This window comes from Leucoraja erinacea, chromosome 31, assembly GCF_028641065.1.
Source record: "Leucoraja erinacea ecotype New England chromosome 31, Leri_hhj_1, whole genome shotgun sequence".
Lineage (NCBI taxonomy): Eukaryota > Metazoa > Chordata > Chondrichthyes > Rajiformes > Rajidae > Leucoraja > Leucoraja erinaceus.
In genome coordinates this window covers 848,425-872,983 of record NC_073407.1, presented here as the reverse complement: position 1 = coordinate 872,983, position 24,559 = coordinate 848,425, and the positions used below count along the sequence as shown (strand labels likewise).

The 24,559-nt window shown below is 47.2% G+C and overlaps 1 protein-coding gene across 1 annotated transcript in view; it reads right to left on the bottom strand.

Annotated features, from left to right (window-relative positions):
* Positions 1-3,225: 3,225 nt before the first annotated feature.
* akna (AT-hook transcription factor) overlaps positions 3,226-24,559 on the bottom strand; it is a 110,944-nt gene continuing 89,610 nt past the window's right edge. Inside the window, exons 21-24 of the mRNA XM_055659723.1 lie at positions 21,861-21,977; positions 13,353-13,482; positions 11,636-11,807; positions 3,226-7,487 (exon numbers count right to left, since the gene is read on the bottom strand). Of these exons, the coding sequence (XP_055515698.1) occupies positions 7,368-7,487; positions 11,636-11,807; positions 13,353-13,482; positions 21,861-21,977 (539 nt within the window). The 3' untranslated portion in view covers positions 3,226-7,367. The remainder of the gene's footprint in view (positions 7,488-11,635; positions 11,808-13,352; positions 13,483-21,860; positions 21,978-24,559) is intronic.

Genomic DNA, 24,559 nt, shown 5'->3' with positions numbered 1-24,559 from the left:
AAATTGTTCGCTTTTTCTTGAGCCCATTCGTTGGTCTGGAACAAATCATCGGGGGCGGCACAGTGGTGCAGCGGGTAGAGCTGCTGCCTCACAGCGCCAGAGATGCAGGTTCGATCCTGACTACGGGTGCTGTCTGGGTGGGGTTTGTATGTTCTCCCTGTGACCGCGTGGGTTTCCTCTGGATGCTCTGGTTTCCTCCCACACTCCAAAGATATACAGGTTTTTGTAGGTTAATTGGCCGTCTGTAAATCACCCCTAGTGTGTAGGGAGTGGATGTGAAAGTGGGATTACATAGAACTGGTGTGAACAGATGATTGATGGTCGACACATACTCGGTGGGCTGAATGTGCCGTTGCCATGCTGTATCTCTGAACTAAACGATGGTATTTACCCCATTTTATTGAAAGAGGCAAGAGAACCGTTTCCAGGGACCTTGCTGAATATCTCTCCATTCTCTCTAGTCACAGGTAAGGTTCTGTAGAGTAACCAATGTTCCTTTGTTTAAGTAGCGGTGGAGATAATCCAGGACATTATAGTCTGGTTGCAACGTGAGGGCCTGTGTTTCAATTGGAGCATTTTGAGGATAGCAATCACAACTCCACAAGTTTTGAGATTGTTTGAAGAGAGTTAGTCTGGCCTTGTGGGAAGGCACTAAGTTGACAGTGTTACAAGGCAGGGGCTCTGGAGGGAACTGCGAGCAGTTGTTCTTGGGGAAGGCCACATCTGACACGTGGGACACTTGATGCAAGTCCAGTTGTTCCAGTAAAGAGGGACGAGGATGGCAAAGTAAGGGACGCTTCGCTGAGCAAAGAGTTTGTAAATTGGGTCAAATAGAAAAAGGAAGTGCATGCAAGGTTTAGATCGATTGGATCGGACAGGGCCTTTTGGGAATATAGAAATAGGAGAGGCCCGGGTTCGATCCTAACTACTGGTGCTGTCTATACGCAGTCTGTACATTCTCCCTGTGAGTGTGTGGGTTTTCTCCAGGTGCTCCGTTTTCCTCCCACAAAAGCGTGCAGGTTTGTAGGTTAATTGGCTTCTGTAAATGTCTCCTATTGTGTGGGATGGAACTAGTGTACAGTTGGTGTCATTAAATGCCAGTACCCATCCCACAGCCCACCTGCCCAGCTGCAAAGATCTTGCTGTCATCTTTGATAACTATATTCACTAGCTACAATACCACCCACTTTAGGATCATCTGAGAAGCTACTAATTAGTGCCTTGTACATTTTCATTAAAATCATTGAAATAAAGCACAAACAGCAATGGTCTCAGCACTGAACCTTAAGGCACATCACTGATCGCAGGCCTCCAGTCCATAGAACAACCTTCCACCATCACCCTCTGCTTCCATTAAGCCAAATTTCTATCCAGTCGGCTATCTTTCCTTGGATCCCATGTGATCTAACCTTCCAGAGCAGCCTACTATGCGGGACCTTGTCAAATGCCTTGGTGACATCCATATTGTCAATGTATCCAGCCCAAAACTTCATCAACCTTTTTGTTACTTCAAAAAACTCAGATTGGTAAGGCCCGATCTCCCACATACAAAACCATGCTGACTATCCCTAATCAGCCGTTGGGTATACAAATGCATATACATCATATCACTCAGAATCCTCTCCCATAACTAACCGACCACAGACGTTAGGCTCACTGGTTACTCAGTTATCCTCCTGAAACACCTCCCAATCCTGCAACGTACCAGTAGAGCCGTGGGAACAGCGCTCCCTGCTGACACTCCCCTGAACGCTATTGCCGACCTCCTGTCATTGCTGGGTGTGCAACAGGGAATGGGCCAACCTCCAGCTCCTTCACCCACAGACGTGTCTCAGCACCAGCAACAAGGGCAATTTCTGACCTACACAGCTTTTAACACCATCCGGCCTGCACTGCTAGGGAGCAATGATGAAGATGCGGGTGGATGCTCCATGGATCACTAACTACCTGACTGGACGATCACAATATGTCAGGCTACAGAACTGTGTCTCGGACATGGTGGTGAGCAACACAGGGGCCTGTCCTCTCTCCCTTCCTATTCACCATCTACGCCTTGGACTTCAGATACAATTCCGACTCCTGCCACTTACAGAAGTTTTCAGATGACTCTGCAATTGTGGGCTACATCAGTGAGGGGAGGGAAGCTGATTACAGAAGTGTAGTCAATGACTTTGTAGAGTGGTGTGGGCTGAATCACCTGCAGCTCAACACAGGAAAGACAGGAAGGAGTTAGTGGTGGACTTTAGGAGGTGAGTAACATTTCTGTCTCCAAGGCTCCGCTCCATCAACGTCTGCAGTGAGATGCTGCAGATGTTCTACCAATCAGTGGCAGCCAGCACCATCTTCTTCACTGCCGTGTGCTGGGGCAGCAGGGCGAAGGCTGCGGACTCCAATTAGATCAACAAACTCATAAGGAAGGCTGGGTCTGTTCTGGGGGTGGAATTGGATTTATGGGAGGTTGGTCTTGGAGGGGAGGATGTTCCTCAAACTGCGGACCATACTGGACAATACAGCACACCCCCTCCATGACACACTGGTCAACCTGACGAGTATCTTCAGCAACAGACTGGTTCCATCATAGAAAGCAGGTGCAGGAGGCCATTCGGCCCTTCGAGCCAGCACCGCCATTCATTGTGATCATGACTGATCGTCCTCAATCAATAACCCATGCCTGCCTTCTCCCCATATCCCTTGACTACACTAGCCCCCTAGAGCTCTATCTATCTCTCTCTTAAATCCATCCAGTGACTTGGCCTCCACTGCCCTCTGTGGCAGGGAATTCCACAAATTCCAAGGGCAGAACACCACAAGAGATCCTCTTTCCCTGTGGCTATGTAACTGTAGAACTCCTCCCCTTCCCATACCCATACCCCCCCCCCCCCCCCCCCCCCCCCCCCCCCCCCCCACCCCCACCCCTTTCCCAATCTTTGCACATCCCCAATATTGGACTTTCCACTTGTCACTTCAATTTCATGTTTCATGTATTTTGTGTTTTATGACTGTTGGCAGATCAATTTTCCTCCGGGGATCAATAAAGTTCTATCGTATCGTACTAGGGGATGGCCACTAAATGCTGTTCTGTGGACGACTTGGTGGTGATCATGTACTGTCTCTCTGCTGACTCGTTAGCACGCAACAAAAGCTTTTCACTGTACATTGGTGCAAGTGACAATAAACTCTCTTCATGACTTGAAAGTAACATAGAAATAGCAATAAACAGCACACGATGCAGAAGATCAATTTATTCCAATGAAAAATATAATTCATAAAAACAGTAGAAATTCTCAGGTTTCTAAATTCTACCACGTTGCATTTACTACAAAAATTATTATAAATATTTTGTAAAACTATCCCTTACAAGTTATCATTCTTTATTTTTTGTCTTCATTGTAAAAAAATAATCTAATAAGAAAGTCATATTTCAGGATTATTCTGTAAAACAAATCTGTGAACATGTTCAAATAGTCATTAATGAGGATTGAGACCTTCCCTAAAGTTGAGTTTTATTATTGAAAAGACGGAAGAGCATCAATGGCCAGAGAGGAGGTCCAGCACAGTGATGTTTGATCTTGGTCCAATGTAAAGGAGCAAGCAGCAACCTTTGAGAAACTAAATAGTGCAGAGCTTTTTAGAAGTACCAAAAAAAAACCAAATCTACCTTTAGACTCTAGAGATACAGTGCGGAAACAGGCCCTTCGGTCCACCGATTCCGTGCCAACCTGTGATCCCCGGACATTAGCACTATCCTACACACGAGGAATAATTTACAATTTTTTTTACCAAAGCCAATTAGCCTATAAACCTGTTCGTCTTTGGAATGTGGGGGGAACCAGAGCACCCGGAGAAAACCCACACGGTCACAGGGAGAACATACAAATTCTGTACAAACAAGCACCCGTGGTCAGGATTGAACCCGTGTTTCTGGCACTGTATATGTAGTCAGCTCTACCGCTGCATCACCATGCTGCCCTTCTTGTTCTTGGTTTCTTGGTCCTCCAAAATATTCCAAATGGAATTTAAACTGGAGGTGGTGAAGGGAGGGCTTAAGCCAGAAAGGTATTCTATGCCCTGGCTAATAAAAACAAATATCCTGTATGGCTTTTTTTTAAACCATCTTGATGCCACCTTAAGAAATGATTGGACTCTCAAACCAAGGTTCCTTAATATCCCCCTGCACCCTACGTTATTAGTCCTGCCAAGGTGCATCCTCTTCAATTTACCAGGATTACATTCCATCTGTCATTGCTCTGTCCATTGACCAACTGATGAACACTGCCACCTATTTTTATATCTGTAAAGTTATCTGTAAAGATCCTGTAGGAGGACCTGTCCGAGTGCATGAAAAATACTTTGTTATGCAAATCTGCATGAAAAACATGGGTATTCTTGTAGCAATGGTTATAGTTGAGGAGGGATCCATAGCAAATCCTGAACAAGCTCAGATCTGACATTGATGATACGGTATCTGTGTGACCTCCTCACTGGTTTCCATCACATAAAGGAAGATTAATTTTCCAGAGTTTATATTTTACTTGCTGCTGCCAGCGATTCAGGGAGAAGTGTGGGATTAGAAATGATGCTGCCTCCGTTTTGATGGTGTGGGGAACTGGATAAACCAGCTGCTCTTTTCTTAGTCTTTGAGTTGTAAAAACTGCTTTGTTTCTTAAAACATTGCATTAAAGGTGATGCATATTAAGGAATGGGTTCACAGCAAAAGGAGTCAGTGCTGGGAATGATTCATTAATTATCTGTTCAGTCACTTGTAACCGGAATACACAAAATAAGTTAAATGATGCTTAGTTGCCGTGGTAACGTCCCCTTGTAATGTGGACGTCAACAGACTAAGATGCACGGCAAAGATGATCACACAATCCATGGCATCCTCGGTCCACAGTCTGTGCTTGCAGCCACGCTTAGGATTCAGAAAATCTCACTGAAATTCCCTTCAACATCATGGACTGGCATCAATGAATTAGTTGACTGATAGAGTGGTCAACTATATTGTACACATGAAAGCTGTAAAACAAAACTGCTGAGTGCACAGAACATTTAGCAGAAGTGAACAAACAGGTTGGACTACACAATGCCGAACAGCGCTGGCTCTCAGCTCGTGCAAAACTCAAACATTGCTCCATTTCAGGCCCTTTAGAACATTATTCAGTTATCACACTACAGACAGTCCCCTGTAAAACGTCAATGCTTCTCAGAACATTTCTCTGTGCGTATCTCTTCTTTCCTTATGTCCCAGAACCAATTCTCAGTGGTGCAAGACCCTAGTATATAATGTGTAGGAAGGAACTGCAGATGCTGGTTTACACTGAAGATAAACACAAAATGCTGGAGTAACTCAGCAGGACAGGCAGCAACTCTGGGCGACGTTTCCGGTCGGGTCTGAAGAAGGGTCTCGACCTGAAATGTCACTCAGTCTTTCTCCCCAAGAGATGCTGCCTGTTCTGCTGAGTTACCCCAACATTTTGTGTCTTCTAGTATATAATGTATAGTTTGAAATGTTCTTCTAGTTTATTCTGTAAAAGTGGCAAGGAAATTGTGTAAAAGAGTTTTGGAAAGGCCTGGGGCTGTTGAAACCACAGAAACTTGCTTCGATGTCTAGGAATAATTTTTTGAGATTTGCTAATTTGGTGTTAACTAGAACGACATAGGATTGTGCAGCGTTTAACTTGTTGGCAATCCCATCAATGTCAGCCATTCAGGATTGCTTCTATTCACAAAGTTTGTCTGTGCACTGTGAGAACTCCCGAGACACATAAGTCTAGAAACTGATCATCAAAGGATAACGCAATGATGTCAGATGAAACAACTTCTGAAGATCTAACAATTGTAGTCAAAAAGTAAATCTACAACTTGCTTAATTCTCTTGGTTGAGTCACAGTAGAAGTAGTTTGACTTTAATGTCATTCAAATGCTGATTGAAGTCAAGTTGCAGGAAGTTTGTCTGGTCAGAAGTAAAAGCCTCCGGCCCATTCAGAAACACACCCAACCCAAGTGAGCGACACAGAATGCTGGAGAGTCTGAAGAAGGGTCTCAACCCGAAACGTGGCCCATTCTTTCTATCCAGTGATACTGCCTGTCCCGCTGAGTACCTCCAGCATTTTGTGTCTATCTTTGGTGTAAACCAGCATCTGCAGTTCCTTCCAACCCAAGTGAGGTGTCTAACATTCAGGTCTGTGGATACAACAGTGATCTTTCTTTGTGGACCCCCTCAGGGATCCAATATCTGCTGATGCGGCAAACTATTGGTCCCAGCAAAAATCAGCAAAGTTGGGCTTCTCCTTAGATATCTTCATCAGATACCCGTGGACCACCCTGGAATAGACCTGTTGCTGCCAACTTGTATTGATTTTGGTCCAAAATGTAACAAGTATCCAGAATAAGCCAATCACTAAAATGATCTGGTCAGGGGCTAGAATGGGATGAAGTCTTTGTTAATATAAATGCTACATGCTGGCTTGAGTTCCAGACGTGAGCTGGCTGATGCAGAAATGTACAACAGTCCGTATGTGAGACACGGTCAAATAATGAGCCAGTGCTGAGAATGATGGTGTTTCAGTGCAAGTTTGCTTTCAAGATCATTCCAATCAATGATTCTGCAAGGTTTAACGTACTGGCTTGTATTTAATATACTAACGTGGCACTTGAGGTAACAGGAGATCCCATATTGTATCATTTAAAACTGCAAGCGTTTGAGCTACCTGTGCGATGATCTCAAGCCCTTGACCAAGTTTGACATGAGATGTGTGTGGACAGCTGCACGTAGAGAGATACTTTGTGCCCAGCCTCATGAAGGTTAGTGGCGGGGAGCAGTCTAACAGCATGGGGCACTTGGTGAGCCTCCCTCCTCCTTGTTCCCAGGCAGCACTGTGTGAAACGCATCACCAAAGTCATTCAGATGCTGTTGCAAAACGTGCTGGTACAGAAGGCAAGCCTCATTGTTATCACTGCAACCAGCGGGCTAATGACGGGACAATATAAGGCCATGAAATCAGTGACCCCCACGCCAGCAAGACCTTGTAGCCTTGTTTGTCGGTGTCAGAAGATGCCCATCTCTCTGTGATTCAGTGAGGGATCCCCCCATGCTCACTAACACTGATGGGAGAGGGTGAGTTTGTATCACGGCGCTGTACCACAGGGTGTTTAACCATCATTCATTGCGAGAGACAATCCAGGAGCCAGGAGGTATTTGTCTGTCAGGTGCTGCTTCTTGAGGGGAGTTTTCAACCAATATCATCAAATCAAACGGAAGTCAATGAGAGAAGTGGTGCCAAAGGTTGTGTGGTTGAGGATCTTGAGCTAAACAGGGCTAGGACTCAGAGCTACAGATACAGTGGCCGTCTGCTGGGTGGACCTGGTCAGGTGGCTCTGGCCTTGTGAAGATCGGACGCCAGGGTCTTCACCATGTTGTGTGTTGTCCATTTCATGCTTTCTGCTGCATGGATGGCCTGCTGCAGAGAGCTGCCCACATCCAGCACCTGAAACCACACGCCAAAGCTTGAGTTAATTCCTCAGCTCCAACACCGCTCTTTATCTGCCTTGACCTCCAGATCTGTGGCCCGCATGAAGGTGCGGCAACCTTCAGGTGTGGTGCCTGATGACAGGTGTGTTACCTGCTGAACCCCAGTGTGGAGCACAGCTGCAGGAGTTGAGGCAACACCAGACCTGTGCACCATTCGGGCCAGCCACAATCTTACCACCGATCCACACCCCACTGCCCACAACTGGAGACCACTCCTGAGCAACGACCTACCTCATTGGAGACCCTTGGTCTATCTTTGATCAGACTTAATCTTGCACTAAACGTTTAGTTTGGAGATACAGTGAGTAAACAGACTCTTCAGCTCACCGAGTGCACGCCGACCAGCAGTCCCCGCACACTAACACTATCCTACACACACTAAGGACAATTTACAATCATACAATTTATGTTCATGATGATTATAGCAGAATTAGGCCATTCAGCCCATCGTCTACTCTGCCATTCAATCACGACTGATCTATCTTTCCATCTCAACCTGATTCTCCTGCCTTCTCCCCCTAACCCCTGACACCCGTACCAATCAAGAATCTATCAATCTCTGCCTTAAAAATATCCATTGATTTGGTCTCCACAGCCTTCTGTGACAATTAATTCCACAGATTCACCACCCTCTGACGAAATAAATTCCTCCTCAACTCCTTTCTAAAGGTATGTCCTTTTATTCTGAGGCCATGGCCTGTGGTCCTAGACTCTCCCACTAGTGGAAACATCCTCTCCATATCCACTCTATCCAGGCCTTTCACTGTACGGTAAGTTTCTATGAGGTCCTGCAGCAAGTACAGGCCCAGTGCCGTCAAACACTCATCATATAATAACCCACTCTTTCCTAGGGCCATTTTTGTAAACCTCCTCTGGACCCTCTCCGGATCCAGCACATCCTTCCTCAGATATGGTGCCCAAAACTGTTCATAGTCCTCTAAATGCGGACTGACCAGCGCCTTATAGAGCCTCAGCATTACATCCCTGTTTTTGTATTCCAGTCCTCACAAAGTTTGACTTCCTTACTACCGATTCGACTTGCAAATTAACTTTTTGGGAATCTGCACCAGCACTCCCAAGTCCCTTTGCACCTCCGATTCCTGAATTCTCTCCCCATTTAGAAAATATCCTACGCCTTTATTACAACTGCCAAATGCATGACTCCACACTTTGCCACGCTGTATTCCATCTGCCACTTGGACACTCTCCCAACCTGTCCAAGTCCTTCTGTAGAGTCCCAGCTATCTCTACACTACCTGCCCTTCCACCTATTTTCATAACATAATAATAATAATAATAACTTTATTTGTTAAGCACCTTAAAAACAACCAAAGCTGACCAAAGTGCTGTACAGAAAAAAGAAAATAAGCAAGACATCATAAAACAGGCAGAACAACAGAACATACAACTAACACGAGGCGCATAAATTACATACAAAAATCCAAACAATAAATTAAAAAACATAAAACACGAGTACGAACAACGCAGCAAAACCAAGCAAATAAAGTTAATAAACAATTCAACACCTCACTGGTCTACAAAGGCCATGGAGAATAGATATGTCTTCAGGAGTGACTTAAAAACAGCTAGAGAAGGGGCCTGTTTAACGTGCAGAGGCAATGCATTCCACAATCTCGGAGCCGACACAGCAAAGGCACGGTCCCCTCTGAGCTTCCGCTTAGTCTTTGGCCAATCAGGAGCAGCTGAATCCGACCTGAGAGAGCGGGAGGGCGAATAAGGGTGAAGAAGCTCAGATAGGTAGGACGGGGCAAGACCACTTAGGGATTTAAAAGTAAATAAAAGAATTTTAAAACGAATCCTATACTGAACAGGCAGCCAGTGGAGAGAGGCCAAAAGGTGTGAAACATGATCATGCTTTCGTGTGCCAGTCAAGAGACGAACAGCTGCATTCTGTACCATCTGGAGACGGGCGATGGAGGACCAACTAACCCCCAGATACAGTGCATTGCAGTAATCCAGCCGGGTGGTAACAAAGGCGTGGATTACCGTCTCAAAGTGCTGCCTTGACAAAATCGGCTTTATTTTTGCCAGCTGCCTCAGATGGAAAAAACCAGATTTAACAACAGCCCTCACCTGACAGTCAAATCTAAGCTCAGGGTCCACTTTAATCCCCAGGTTCGTGATGTTAGGTTTGAGATATGCAGACAAAGCGCCTAGATCAACAGGGGGGGGCCCAGAGGTGCCACCAAAGATCATTACATCCGCAAAGTTGGCCACAAAGCCTTCAATCCCCTAATCCAAATCATTACTATACAACATGATGCAAAGATCCTACAGCGAGCAAGATGGTCCACTTGATGAAAAAGACGTAGTACGGTCGTGTGCAGATTCATGGGTAATTTTCAGCTCCATTTCTGTAACCGGCTTCCGTCTCCGCACGAAAGATCCCATAGGATAATGGTGCAGAGATGGAAGACGGTTACGGAAACATCCTCGTAAAAATAAAAGTTATTTGGTAAAAATCTTCTCCTCATTTTCAAATTTTTAATTTATTAACACAAACTGTTCCCCCGCAACGTTGATTACACTGCGAGTCGGGTCGGGTCCGGTTACAGAAATGGATGAAAAAAGGCCCACGTTGTGTTCCGTTGTGTACTACACGTCAGCCCATTGCGTTTAGCAGGAGTGGTCTATCTTGCTCCGCTATAGGATCTTTGATGTGAAGAGTAGCGGCCCCAGCACCGAGCCCTGCGGAACTCCACTAGTCAACCAGAAAAAAAAACCCTTTATTGCCACTCTTTACCTTCTGCCTTCCAGCCAACCTGCTATCCACGCCAGCATCTTACCTCTAATACCATGGGCTCACATCGTCTTTATCAGCCTCATGCAGGGCACCTTATGAAAGGCTTTCTGAAAATCTAAGTAAACAATATTCACCGACTCTCCTTTGTCTTTCCTTCTATTTACTTCTTCAAAACTTTCCAGCAGATTTGTTGAGGAAGATTCTCAAAACCATGCTGACTTCGGCCTATTTAATCGTGAACTTCTAGGTACTCAGAAACCTCATCTTTAACAATGGACTCTAAAATCTTACCAAGCAATGAAGTCAGACTAACCGGCCTATAGTTCCCACTCTTCTACTTTGCTCCCTTCTTGTGCAGCGGGGAACTAATCCTGACTCTAGTGATTCTTGAAAGATCACTACTAATGCGACCACAATCTCTAAAGCCATCTCTTTCAGAACACTAGGGTGCAATCTACCTGGTCCAGGTGACTTATCCACCTTCAGCCCTTCCAGCTTCCCAAGCACCTTCTCCCTGGTAATAGCCACTCCACTAACGTCCACCCCCTGACTCTCTTGAATTTCAGGCACATTGCTGGTGTCTTCCACTGTGAAGACTGATGCAGATAAGATGCAGTTAAGATATTCAACTCCTCTGCCATTTCTTTATTCCCCATTATCACTTTTCCAGCATCATTTTCAGCGTCCAACGTCCACTCTTGCCTCTATCTTGCTCTATATACTGTATATCTGAAGAAACTCTTGCTATCCTCTTTTATATTATTGGCTAGCTTACCTTCATATTTCAACGTTTCTCCCCATATTACCTTTTTAGTTATGTTCTTTTTAAAAGCTTCCTAGTCCTCTGGCGTCCCACTAATTTTTGTCATGTTATTTGCCTTATCTTTTAGTTATATACTCTTTGACTTCCCTTGTCAGCCTCGGTTGCTCCATTCTCCCCCTAGAATCCTCTTTGGAATGAAAAGATCCTGCATCTTGCGAATTATTCCCAGAAACTCCTGGGTCTTTTCCCCGTCAACTTTGGCCAGCTCCTCCCTTGTGTCTCTCTAGTCTCTTTGCTCAGCTGTAATACCGACACATCATATTTCATCGTCTCCCTTTCAGATTGCAGGTTGAATCTTATCATATTATGGTCACTGCCTCCTAGTGGTTCCTTCACCTTTAGCTCCATGATCAATCTGGTTCTTTACATGACACTAAACCAGAATTCCCTGGTGGGCTCCACTACACGCTGCTCCAAGACACCACCTCACAGGGGAAGACACCATCTTGTAGACTTTCACACACATGAGGCCTGCAGCAAGTATTGGGAGTTGATGAGAGTGAGAGGGGTCCCGTACCGTGGTTTCATTGTTACCGCAGACGACGCCGCTGCCCTGGGATGGCTTCGCACCGCGGCTCCCTGACCGTCTCCTTCCCCACGGTGAGCTCCACTCTGCCGCACGCCGTCCAAGTGGGTAGTAAACGTGTGGCTGTGTGGGTGACACGTACGTCCACCCTGGAGAGCAGTAACTGAGACAAGACCAGGCGATGGATTAGAGACACAACTATACCGTGCAACAACACGTTAAACACACAGCAGACCAGCAGGCAGGCAGGTCACCATCACCCGGACGGGGGGGGGGGGGTCAAGGACAGGGTCATGGGGGTCAGGGTCGCTGTGGGGTCAAGGCAGGGTCACTGGGGGCCAGGGGGGGGTTCAGGGTCACTGGGGGGTCAGGGGGGTCAGGGTCACTGGGGGTGGGTCACTGTGGCCAGGGTCACTGGGGGTCAGGGTCACAGGGTCACTGGGGGTCAGGGCCTGGGGGTCAGGGTCACTGGGGGGTCAGGGTCACTGGGGGGGTCAGGGTCACTGGTGGTCAGGGTCACTGGGGGTCAGGGTCACTGGGGGTCAGGGTCACTGGGGGGGGGTCAGGGCCAGGGTCACTGGGGGTCAGGGTCACTCAGGGTCACTGGGGGTCAGGGTCACTGGGGGGTCAGGGTCACTGGGGGGTCAGGGTCACTGGGGGTCAGGGTCACTGGGGGGGGGTCAGGGTCACTGGGGGGTCAGGGTCACTGGGGGGGTCAGGGTCACTGGGGGGTCAGGGTCACTGGGGGCCAGGGTCACTGGGGGGTCAGGGTCACTGGGGGGTCGGGGTCACTGGGGGTCAGGGTCACTGGGGGGGGTCACTGGGGGTCAGGGTCACTGGGGGTCAGGGGGGGGTCAGGGTCACTGGGGGGTCAGGGTCACTGGGGGGTCAGGGTCACTGGGGGGTCAGGGTCACTGGGGGGTCAGGGTCACTGGGGGGTCAGGGTCACTGGGGGGTCAGGGTCACTGGGGGGGGGTCACTGGGGGTCAGGGTCACTGGGTCAGGGTCACTGGGTCAGGGTCACTGGGGGGGGTCACTGGGGGTCAGGGTCACTGGGGGGGTCACTGGGGGGTCAGGGTCACTGGGGGGTCAGGGTCACTGGGGGTCAGGGTCACTGGGGGTCAGGGTCACTGGGGGGTCAGGGTCACTGGGGGGTCAGGGTCACTGGGGGGTCAGGGTCACTGGGGGGGGGGGTGGCCAGGGTCACTGGGGGGTCGGGTCACTGGGGGTCAGGGTCACTGGGGTCAGGGTCACTGGGGGGTCAGGGTCACTGGGGGGGTCAGGGTCACTGGGGGGTCAGGGTCACTGGGGGGTCAGGGTCACTGGGGGGGGGTCACTGGGGGTCAGGGTCACTGGGGGGGGTCAGGGTCACTGGGGGGCCAGGGTCACTGGGGGTCAGGGTCACTGGGGGTCAGGGTCACTGAGGGGTCAGGGTCACTGGGGCCAGGGTCACTGGGGGGTCAGGGTCACTGGGGGGTCAGGGTCACTGGGGGTCAGGGTCACTGGTCACTGTGGTCAGGGTCACTGGGGGGTCAGGGTCACTGTGGTCAGGGTCACTGGGGGTCAGGGTCACTGTGGTCAGGGTCACTGGGGGGTCAGGGTCACTGGGGGGTCGGGGTCACTGAGGGGTCAGGGTCAGGACCCTTGGACCCTGCCTCCCATGGGCTGTCCGGGCCACACAGGTCACGTCACTCTGCATCATACTCACTACACGGGTGAAGTGGGGGGGATGTAGCACAGCGGGGGGGTGTAACCCATGGCAACAGGACGCCCCTTCATGCCCACGCCTCGGCCTTCAACACTGTGACGTTGCTCGGCCGGCCGCTTCCCTTCAGCAACTGCCAAGAAACAAGTAGAAGCAACTGAGGGAACAAGCGGACACCAGCACAGAGCCATCGGATACATCTCACCAACCGCGCTCACTGAGAGAAGGCAGGGGGTTGTGGGGGGCAGGTAGATATTCAGCCTGGAGGTGTGACCAGTTTAGTTTATTGTCACATGTACCCTGTCGGGGTGAGACTGGACCTGGATTATCAATTAAGGTATCAATTGAGTCAACGTAAGGGCGGCTGGTTTGTGCGATGGTCTGGGTTGCGTCCACTATTTGCTGCAATTTTTTGCGGCCTTGGATGGAGCTGGTCCCCAATCAAGCTGTGAGGCCTCCCAATAACGTGCTTTCTACGGTACAATTGTAGGGGACATGCAAACTTCCTAAGCCTTCATAGACCAGTGGCGTTCCGCATGGATCAGTGCTGGGACCTCTGCTGTTTTATGTGTGTATATATGATAGACACAAACAGTTGTAGTCAGGCTGCATCTTTGGAGAAAAGGAATAGGTGATGTTACGGGCGTGGGGTTGTGGGGTGGTGGGGTAGGTGATACCCATTGTGGGCTCCACTGGATCATCACTGCTTTTTGCATCTTTCACTCATTGGTTCTACATCTCTCTATATCACTGTCTATATCTCTCATCTCCCATTCCCCTGACCCTCGTCTGATGAAGGGTATCGACCTGAAACGTTAACTATTCCTTTTCTCCAGAGATGATGCCTGTCTCACTGAATTACACCAGCTTTTTGTGTCCATCTTTGGTTTAAACCAGCATCTGCAGTTCCTTCCTAAATATGTATACATCTGACTTGGGCATAAACGTAGACGGGTTGGTTGCAGGTGACACAAGGTTGCTGGGGTCATGGACTGTGAAGAAGGCTGTCAACATACACAGCAGGATATGGATCAGCTGCAGACATGAGAGCAGATAGAACAAATGGAGATTAATCAGGGCAAGTGTGAGGTGTTCACATTGGGAGATCAAGTGTGTTTTGTTGTTGTATAGAGTCATACAGCATGGAAACAGGCCCTTCGGCCCAACTTGCTCATATGGACCACACTGTCCCAACTACACTAGTCCCACCTGCTCACATTTGTCCCTTGTCCTTCTAAACCTTTCCTATCCATGTACATGTCTTTTCAATGTTGTGATAGTATCTGCCTCCTCTGGCAGCTCATTCCATACACCCACCACCCTCCAAGTGAAATAGTTGCCTCTTCAATAGAATTATTAACTCTTTCCCCTTTCACCTTAAGCCTATGTTCTCTTGTTCTTGATTCTCCAACACTGGGTAAACCACTCTGTCTATGTGACCTATCTATTCCCCTCATGATCTTATACACCTCTATATGATCACCCCTCATCCACCTGTGGTTCAAAGAATAAAGTCCCAGGCTGCTCAAAATCTCCCTATAGTTCAGGCCCTTTAGTCCTGTCAACATCTTCGTAAATCTTCTCTGCACACTTTCCAGCTTAACAACATGTTTCCTATAGCAAGGTGACCAATACTGAACACAATCCTCCACATGTGGCCCCAGCAACATCTTGTACAACTTCAACATAACATCTCAACTTCTGCACTCATTGCCTTGGCTGACGAAGGTCAATGTGCCGAACGTCTACTTGGCCACTCTATCTACCTGTGACGCTACTTTCAAGGAACTATGTACCTGCATCCCTAGATCCCTCTGCTCTACAATATCCCATCGGCCCTACCATTCACTGTGAATGTCCTCCTCCCTGGTCCTCCCTGGTTTGACTTCCCAAAATGCAACATGTTGCACAGCTACATCAAGTTCTATTAACTATTCATAGCGAGAGGATTTGAGTTTTGGAGCAAGGAGGTCCTACTGCAGTTGTTCAGGGCCCTGGTGAGACTGCACCTGCAGTATTGTGCCCAGAAGGACATTCTTGATATTGAGGGAGCACATCATAGGCTCACCGGGTTAATTCCCGGGATGGCGGGACTGATGAGATATGGGTCGACTGGGCTTGTATTCAATGGAATTTAGAAGAAAGAGAGGGGATCTAACAGAAACAGATACAATTCTTATAGGATTGGCAGGCTAGATGCAGGAAAGATGTTCCAGATCTTGGAGGAGTCCAGAACCAGGGGACACGGTTTAAGAATAAGGGGCAGGCCATTTAGGACTGATGAGGAAAAGCTTTTTCACCCAGAGATTTGTGAATCTGTGGAATTCTCTGCCACAGAGGGCAGTGGAGGCTAATTCACTGGATGTTTTCAAGAGAGAGTTAGATTTAGCTCTTTGGGGTAACGGAATCAAGGAATATGGGGAGAAGCAGGAACGGGGAGAAGCAGAAGCAGGAATGATTTTGGATGATCAGCCATGATCACTTCCCTCTGGAAGGTGACTCCGGACTGGCAAAGCTACCATAGGCAGACATAAAAACTGTTTTTTTCCACGAGTAGTAGTTCTACTCAATAACCAAAAATCTGTAGCCTCCTTTTGCTCTGGTATTTTATTTAATTCACATGTTTATTAGAATTAGAATTAGAATTAGATCCTTTATTTGTCATTCAGACCTTACAGTCTGAACGAAATGTCGTTTAATCGATAATGTTTTATTATTGATGTTTAATGTTTTATGTGTCATTCTTAATTGTCACTGTATGTCATGTTGTCACTTGCGAGCGGAGCACCAAGGCAAATTCCTTGTATGTGAATGTACTTGGCCAATAAACTTATTCATTCATCCATTCGTTCATCCATCCATTCATTCATCCATCCATTCATTCATACGTCCATTCATTCATTCAAACATGCATTCATTCATTCATTCATACATACATTCATTCATTCATTCATATTGATCATGATCCTTTTTTCTATCTTTCTATGATTCAGTCCACCTGCCCAGCTGATCAAGATCCCACTTAAGATCTTTGAAAAGCATCTTCGCTATCTATAATACCATCCACTTTAGTGACATCTGGAACTACCTAATCCTGCCTTTAGTTCAGTTCAGTTTAGTTTAATATATTGTCATGTGTACAGTGACAAGCTGTTGTTGCATGCTAACCAGTCTGCGGAAAGACAATACATGATTACACAATACATGATTCATGATAAGGGAAAAACCTTCTGTGCAAGGTTAAATCAACAAAGTCCAATTAAAGATAATGGTCTACATTCTCATCCAGATCACTGATATCAACCACAAACAGCAATGGGCCCAGCTCTGATCCCTGAGGCACACCACTAGTCACAGGCCTCCGGTCCGAAAAGCAACCTTCCACCATCACTGGTATCTCCTCGGTACCCCACACCTCAGCCCTTGCTCCCCATCCCCTGAGTCGGAACAGAGACAGAGTCCCCCTGGCCCTTACCTCCCACCCCATCAGACGTTGCACACACATAATCCTCCAAAATTTCTGCCACCTCCAACGGGGTCCCAACACTAGACACATTTTCCCATCCTTTCCCACCTCCTTTCCGACTTCTGCAGAGACCGTTCCCTCCGCAACTCGTTCCTTCCCATCCAAGCTATCCCCTCCTCAGGTACCTTCCCCTGCAACAGCAGAAGTAGCAACGCCTGTCGCTATACCTCCTCCCTCGACTCTGTCCAGGGACCCCGACAGTCTATGGGTCATAGAGTGATACAGTGTGGAAACAGGCCCTTCGGCCCAACTCGCCCACAGTGGCCAACAATGTCCCAGCTACATTAGTCCCACTTGCCTGCGCTTGGTCCATATTCCTCCAAACCTGTCCTATGCATGTACCTGTCTAACTGTTTCTTAAATCATGGGATAGTCCCAGCGTCAACTACCTCCTCTGGCAGCTTGTTCCATACACCCACCACCCTTTGTGTGAAAAAGTTTCCTCAGATTCCTATTAAATCTTTTCCCCTTCACATTGAACCTATGTCCTCTGGCCCTCAATTCCACTACTCTGGGCAAAAGACTGTGCATCTACCCGATCTATTCCTCTCATAATCTTATACACCTCTATAAGATTACCGCGTATCCTCCTGTGCTCCATGGAATAGAGACCTAGCCTACTCAACCTCTCCCTTTAGCTCACACCCTCTAGTCCTGGCAATATCCTTGTAAATCTTTTCTGAACCCTTTCTAGCTTGATAATATCTTTCCTATAACATGGTGCCCAGAACTGAACACAATATTCTAAATGCAGTCTCACCAACGTCTTATACAACTACATCATGACCTCACAACTTCTAAACTCAATACCCTGACTGATGAAGATAAAAGTGCCAAAAGCCTTTTTGACGACCTTATCTACCTGCGACTCGACCTTCAAGGAACCATGCACCTGCACTCCTAGATCCCTCTGCTCTACAACACTACCCAGAGGCCTACCATTTACTGTGTAGGTCCTGCCCTTGTTCAACGTCCAAAAATGCAACACCTCACACTTCTCTGTATTAAATTCCATCCACCATTCCTCCGCCCACCTGGCCAATCGATCCAGATCCTGCTGCAATCTTTCACAACCATCACTATCTGCAAAACCACTAACATTTGTATCATCAGCAAACTTGCTAATCTTGCCGTGTATGTTCTCATCCAAATCATTGATGTAGATGACAAACAGCAACAGGCCCAGCACCGAGCCATGAGGCACACCACCAGTCACAGGCCTCCATTCTGAGAAGTACATTTCCACCATCACCCTCTGCTTCCTTCCATGGAGCGTATTTGCTATCCATTCATCCATCGTTCAGGTTAGGCAGAGGTTCACTTGCATCTCCTCCAACCTCATCCACTGTATCCGTTGTTCAACATGTGGACTCTTATACATCAGCGATACCAAACACAGACTGGGCGATCGTTTCACGAAACCCTTTCACTCAATCCATGTGAACCAACCCGATCTCTCAGTTGCTGGACACTTCAATTCTCCTTCCCATTCCTACAAAGACCTCTCCGTCCTCGGGGTGAGGCTAAACGCAAATTGGAGGAACAGCATCTCATATTTTGCTTGGGCAGCGGTATGAATATTGATTTCTCTCACTTCAGATAGCTCCGGTATTCCCTCTCTCTCTCTCTCTCTATCCCAGCCCCACACAAGTCGCACTAGCTTATCATTTTCATCCTACAAACAGCTTCCTTTATTATCGTTACCTTTTTTCCATACCTCAAGTCAAGAGTGTTTTATTGTCACACTAGACCAAGGGGGACCCGTTGGGTTCCGTCCCATCAACGCGCGGTTGCGAGGGGGGGGGGTGTCTGCGGCATCACACACACACACTAACCACCCCTCACACACACAGGGGGGAAGCGTTGGAGAGAGGGGGAGGGAGGGGGGGGGAAAGCTCGTGGCTGCGCGTTGAAAACTCTGCGCAGCTGGCCGTGAGAAGCAAAGGCATTGTGACGTCATCAGCTCGTTTCAGCTGTTAGATTTTTTAAAGATGTCAGTTTGGTGAACAATTTTAGTAAAAAACCCGGGAAATAATTAATCAAATTTTCAGATGAGGCGATTTTTGAAATCATGAGGTAAATCTCTACCGGAATATGTAAATTTTTCACCGTTACTGCGTCGGGTTTCCGAGGAGATGTGAATCGCATATGAAAAGAAACACACACACACACATCCAAGATCACAGTTTTATAAGTTACTAGACCAAGTGCAGACCCGTTGGGTCTGTGAAATTCTTACTTGCTGCAGCACAACAGAATAGGTAAACACAGTACATAACGGGAGAAAAAAAAATTCAGTGTGTGTTTACACATGCACGCATACTCAATAAATAAACAAATATAGTGCAATAATAATAATAGTCTGTTGTAGTCCAGAGCATATTTGTTGTCGTGGCCTGATGGTCATTGTTCATTCATTGTTTTTTATCTCTTCACATCACCTATATCTCTCATTTCCCATATCCCGAACCAATCTGAAGAAGGGTCTTGACCCAAAACCCCTACCTTCTCTCCAGACAGAGTTGCTGCCTGTCCCGCTGAGTTGCTCTCGATTTTTCACCTTCCACCATCACCCTCCACTTCCTTCCGTGGAGCCAATTTTCTATCCATTAGGCTATCTCTCCCTGGATCCCATACGATCTAACCTTCCAGAGCAGCCTGCCATGCGGAACCTTATCAATGCCTTGCTGTCTACAGTCCTGACCTCATCAACCTTTCTGGATACAACTTCGAAAAACTCCATCAGATTTGTGAGACATGATCTCCCAACCATGCTGACTATCGCTAATCAGCCTCAGTCGATCCAAATGCATATATATCTTATCCCTCAGAATACTCTCCAGTAACATGCCCTCAACAGATTTTAGGCTGGCAGGTCTACAGATCCAAGGAATTTCCTTGCAGATTTTCTTAAGTAGAAGCACAATATTAGCCCCCCCCCCCCCTCCCGGTCTTCTGGCACCTCTCCCGCCAGGCCTCCAGCAATTCCTGCTCTAGTTTCCCACAGTGTCCTCGGGTATATCTGATCAGATCCAGTAGACATACCTTAGGATGTTCAGCATCTCCTCGACCATAATACTGACTGTCCTCAAGACACTTACATTAACTGTCCCAGGTTCCCCACTCTTCATGCATTTCTCCAGGGTAAAAACAGAGGAGAAATACTCATTGATGGTCTTGCCATCTCCTGTGGCTCCATACAGAGATGATGTTTTGGTTTCTAAGGGCTATTCTCTCTCTCTTATCTGCCAGAGCTATCTTGTGCCTCCCTTTTTGACCTCCTGATTAAGTATACTCCTGTTCCCGCAACTCTTCCAGGGATACACGTGATAGCAGCTGCTTCTACTCATCCCATGTCTCCGTCTTTTTCCAAACCAGCTTCAATTTCTCTCGTCATCCAGGCTTCCTTACTTCCACCTGCCGTGCCCTTCACACCCTGCCCTGAACTCTTGCATCACACTTCTAACAACCTCTCACTTTCCAGACAATCCTTTGCCTACAAACAACCTATTCCAATCAACGAGCAAGGTCCCGTGTAATACCTTCAAAATCGGCCTGGCCGCAATTCAGAATTTTAACATCGGCCCGCAGTGTCTTTTGAAAGGAAAGAATTTGCACGTGGGGGTCATGGGAAGAGCGTTCACGTCGCAGCCCTGTTTCCACCAATCTTCCCACCGCCACGCACAAGAAGCACAAGAAGCGCAAGACAGACACCATTGTGTGCAGATGCTGAGAATTGTGTTCAGCTCTGGCTGGACAACTTCTAATCTTGTGTGTGGACTCGATAAGAAGAATAACTTACACGTGGGACAATAAAAGCATCATTGAACCATTGACGATCACCCCTTAGGCTCTTGTACTAACTGCAAGGCTTCAGTCTGGCAACCCAGTGCTACTTAGTATTGTCTGATTGTATGGTATATGTATTTATTGTGTTGTTGTGTTGTTGTGTTGTTGTGTTATTGGGCTGTTGTGTTGTTGTGTTGTTGTGTTATTGTGTTGTGTTGTTGTGTTATTGGGCTGTTGTGTGTGTTGTTGTGTTGTTGTGTTGTGTTGTTGTGTTGTTGTGTTGTTGTGTTGTTGTGTTGTGTTGTTGTGTTGTTGTGTTGTTGTGTTGTGTGTGTTGTGTTGTTGTGTTGTTGTGTTGTTGTGTTGTTGTGTTGTTGTGTGTGTGTTGTGTTGTTGTGTTGTGTTTGTGTTGTTGTTTTGTTGTTTTGTTTTGTTGTGGTGTTGTGGTGTTGTGTTGTTGTGTTGTGTTGTTGTGGTGTTGTGCTGTTGTGTTGTGGTGTTGTGTTGTTGTGTTGTTGTGCTGTTGTGCTGTTGTGTTGTTGTTGTGTTGTGGTGTTGTGGTGCTGTGGTGTTGTGGTGTTGTGTTGTTGTGTTGTTGTGCTGTTGTGTTGTGCTGTGTGTTGTTGTGTATTGTGTTGTTGTGTTGTGTTGTTGTGTTGTTGTGTTGTTTTGTTGTGTTGTTGTGTTGTTGTGTTGTTGTGTTGTGTTGTTGTGTTGTGTTGTTGTGCTGTTGTGTTGTTGTGCTGTTGTGTTGTTGTGTTGTTGTGCTGTTGTGTTGTTGTGTTGTTGTGTTGTGTTGTTGTGTTGTTGTGTTGTTGTGTTGTTGTGTTGTTGTGTTGTTGTTGTGTTGTTGTGTTGTTGTGCTGTTTGTTTTGTTGTTGTGTTGTTGTGTTGTTGTGTTGTTGGGCTGTTGTGTTGTTGGGCTGTTGTGTTGTTGTGTTGTTGTGTTGTTGTGTTGTTGTGTTGTTGTGTTGTTGTGTTGTTGTGTTGTTGTTGTTGTTGGGTTGTTGTGTTGTTGTGCTGTTGTGTCGTTGTGTTGAGTTGTTGTGTTGTTGGGCTGTTCAGTTGCAGCAAGTAAGAATTTCATTGTTCTGTTCCATTGCGAGTGACAATGAAACACTGCCACTGGTCATGAAAGACAAAGGCTGGTCCGACTGACATTTAACCAACTTTGTCAATGCCCGGAACACACTCACCAGGATCTAGCTTGCCCTCAATCCCACGTTCATCATATGTGGCCCGTCGTTTACAGGCAGGACAGGGGTTCCTCCTGGGGCTGCTGGTGAGGAAGCCGGTAGTCTTTGTCCAAGTATCTGCCACAGATCACATAGCTCAGCATTCACCGCTTAGTCCACATCACCACAATGCCCATCATAACTTAACCCTTTGTCCTGGGCCCCATGACTGAAAGAAATGTAACGTCTTCATGTTCGTTCTTAATCTCATTCCATCCCAATGCCCAATTGTACGAAGCAGTTTGATGGGATCCAGTGCAGGACTGAGGCAGGTGAGAGGCCGGAAGTCAGTATGGAAGGTGATGGAAGAACATTCAGTGGACAGGGTAGGCAGGAGGATGACAGGTAGCAAAGAAGGACTCTTGCATTGAATTGCATTTATTTCAGTGCAAGAGGTCTGAAGGGTAAGGCAGATGAACTCAGGGTGTGGACACGTACTGGAATGTTGTAGCCGTTACAGAAACCTGGCTAAGAATTTACACATGTGGTCAGCAGAAACAGGCAGGATAGCAGGCAGTGAAGAAAGCGAATGGCATGTTAGCCTTCATAACAAGAGGATTTGAGTATAGGAGCAAAGAGGTCCTTCTGTTTTTGGTTTCCAAATTTGAGGAAGGACATTCTTGCTATTGAGGGAGTGCAGCGTAGGTTCACAAGGTTAATTCCCGGGATGACGGGACTATCATATGCTGAGAGAATGGAGCAGCTGGGCTTGTACACTCTGGAATTTAGGATGATAGGGGATCTTATTGAAACATATAAGATTATTAAGGGTCTGGCAGGAAACATGTTCCCGATGTTGGGGGAGTCCAGAACCAGGGGCCACAGTTTAAGAATAAGTGGTAAGCCATTTAGAACGGAGTCGAGGAAACACTTTTTCACCCAGAAAGTTGTGAGTCTGTGGAATTCTCTGCCTCAGAGCGCGGTGGAGGCCAGTTCTCCTGATACTTTCAAGAGAGAGCTTGATAGGGCTCTTAAATATAGCGGAGTCAGGGGATATGGGAAGAAGGCAGGAACGGGGTACTGATTGTGGATGATCAGCCATGGTCACATTGGATGGCAGTGCTGGCTCGAAGGGCCGAATGGCCTACCCTGCACCTATTGTCGATTGTTGTCTATTGTCCACGAGAGGGACAGGACCGGCAGCTTAATGTTCCAGAGTACAGATGCCACAGGAGAGGTAGGGATGGGTGAAAAAAGGAGAGGGATTTGCTTTGTTGAATAAGGAGAATGTCACGGCAATAGTGTGAGATGACTTTACTGATGGTTCACCAGTGAGTCTATATGGGTGGAGCTGAGGAATAAAAAGGGGATGATCACCTTGTTGGGAGTGTACTACAGGCCCCCCAAATAGTCAACAGGAATTAGAAGAACAAATGTGCCAGGAGATTGCAGGCAGCTGCCAGACTAATAAGGCTGTTATAGTTGTGTTTAAGAAAGAACTGCAATGCCGGAAAAATCGAAGGTAGACAAAAATGCTGCAGAAACTCAGCAGGTGAGGCAGCATCTATGGAGAGAAGGAATAGGCGATGTTTCAGGTCAAGACCACTCTTCAAACTGTTATAGTAGGGGATTTTAACTTTCCCAATACAGACTGGGACTCTCATAGTGCCAGGGCTTAGACAGGGTGGAATTTGTCAAATGAGTTCAGGAAGGATTCCTCAGGCAATGCGTAGAGGGTTCTACACGGGAGAGCATTAGCTGGATCTACTCTGAGGAGATTGGAACGGGCAAGTGGGAGAAAGCCTTCACAGTGAATGGCAGGGCCATGGGGAGTGTTGTAGAGCAAAGGGATCTATGAGTCCAGCAAATGCTGCTTTACAGGCGCAAAAGAAAGGTATCGACCCAAAACATCAGCTATTCCTTTCCCCCACAGATGCTGCCGGGCCCACTGAGTTACTCCAGCCTTTTGTGCCCGTCCGAGAGTCCAGGTACATAGTGCCTTGAGAGTGGCATCCCAGTTAGATAGCGTGGTCAAAAAAGCATTGGCCTTCCACAGTCAAGGCATTGTGTACAGAGGTTGGGATGTTCTGTTACCCTTGCACAACACGTTGGTGAGGCCACTTTGGGAATATTGTGCTCAGTTTTAGTCATCCTGTGATAGGAAGGCTTTTGTTAAGCTGGAAAGATTTACGATGATGTTGTCAGGGCTTGAGGGCCTGATCTACAGGGAGAGGTTGAGCAGGTTAGAACTTTATTCCCTGGAGCGCAGGAGGATGAGGGATGATCTTGTAGAGATGTATAACATCATGAGAATAGATAGGGTCAATGCAGTATTTTACCCAGAGTAGGGGAATGAAGAATCACACAAGTTTAAGGTGACTGAGGAAAGATGTAGCGGGAATTTGAGGTGAACTTTACGGAATGAGCTGCACGAGGAGGTAGTTGAGGCAGGAACAATAACAATATTTAAAAGATATTTGGAGAGGTACATGGATAGGAATGGTTTAGAGGGAGATGACCCAAACACAGGCAGGTAGGACTAGTGTAGATGGGGCATCTGGGTTAGCATGGGCATGTTGGGCTGAAGAGCCTGTTTCCATGCTGCATGATTCTAAGACACAGAGTAAGTGGAGATATAGATTACAGAGATGGGGATTCGCTGATATGGGCATGAGTCGGGTAGGTAGGTCCAGCCACAGTGACTCTTCTCCTCTCCCACC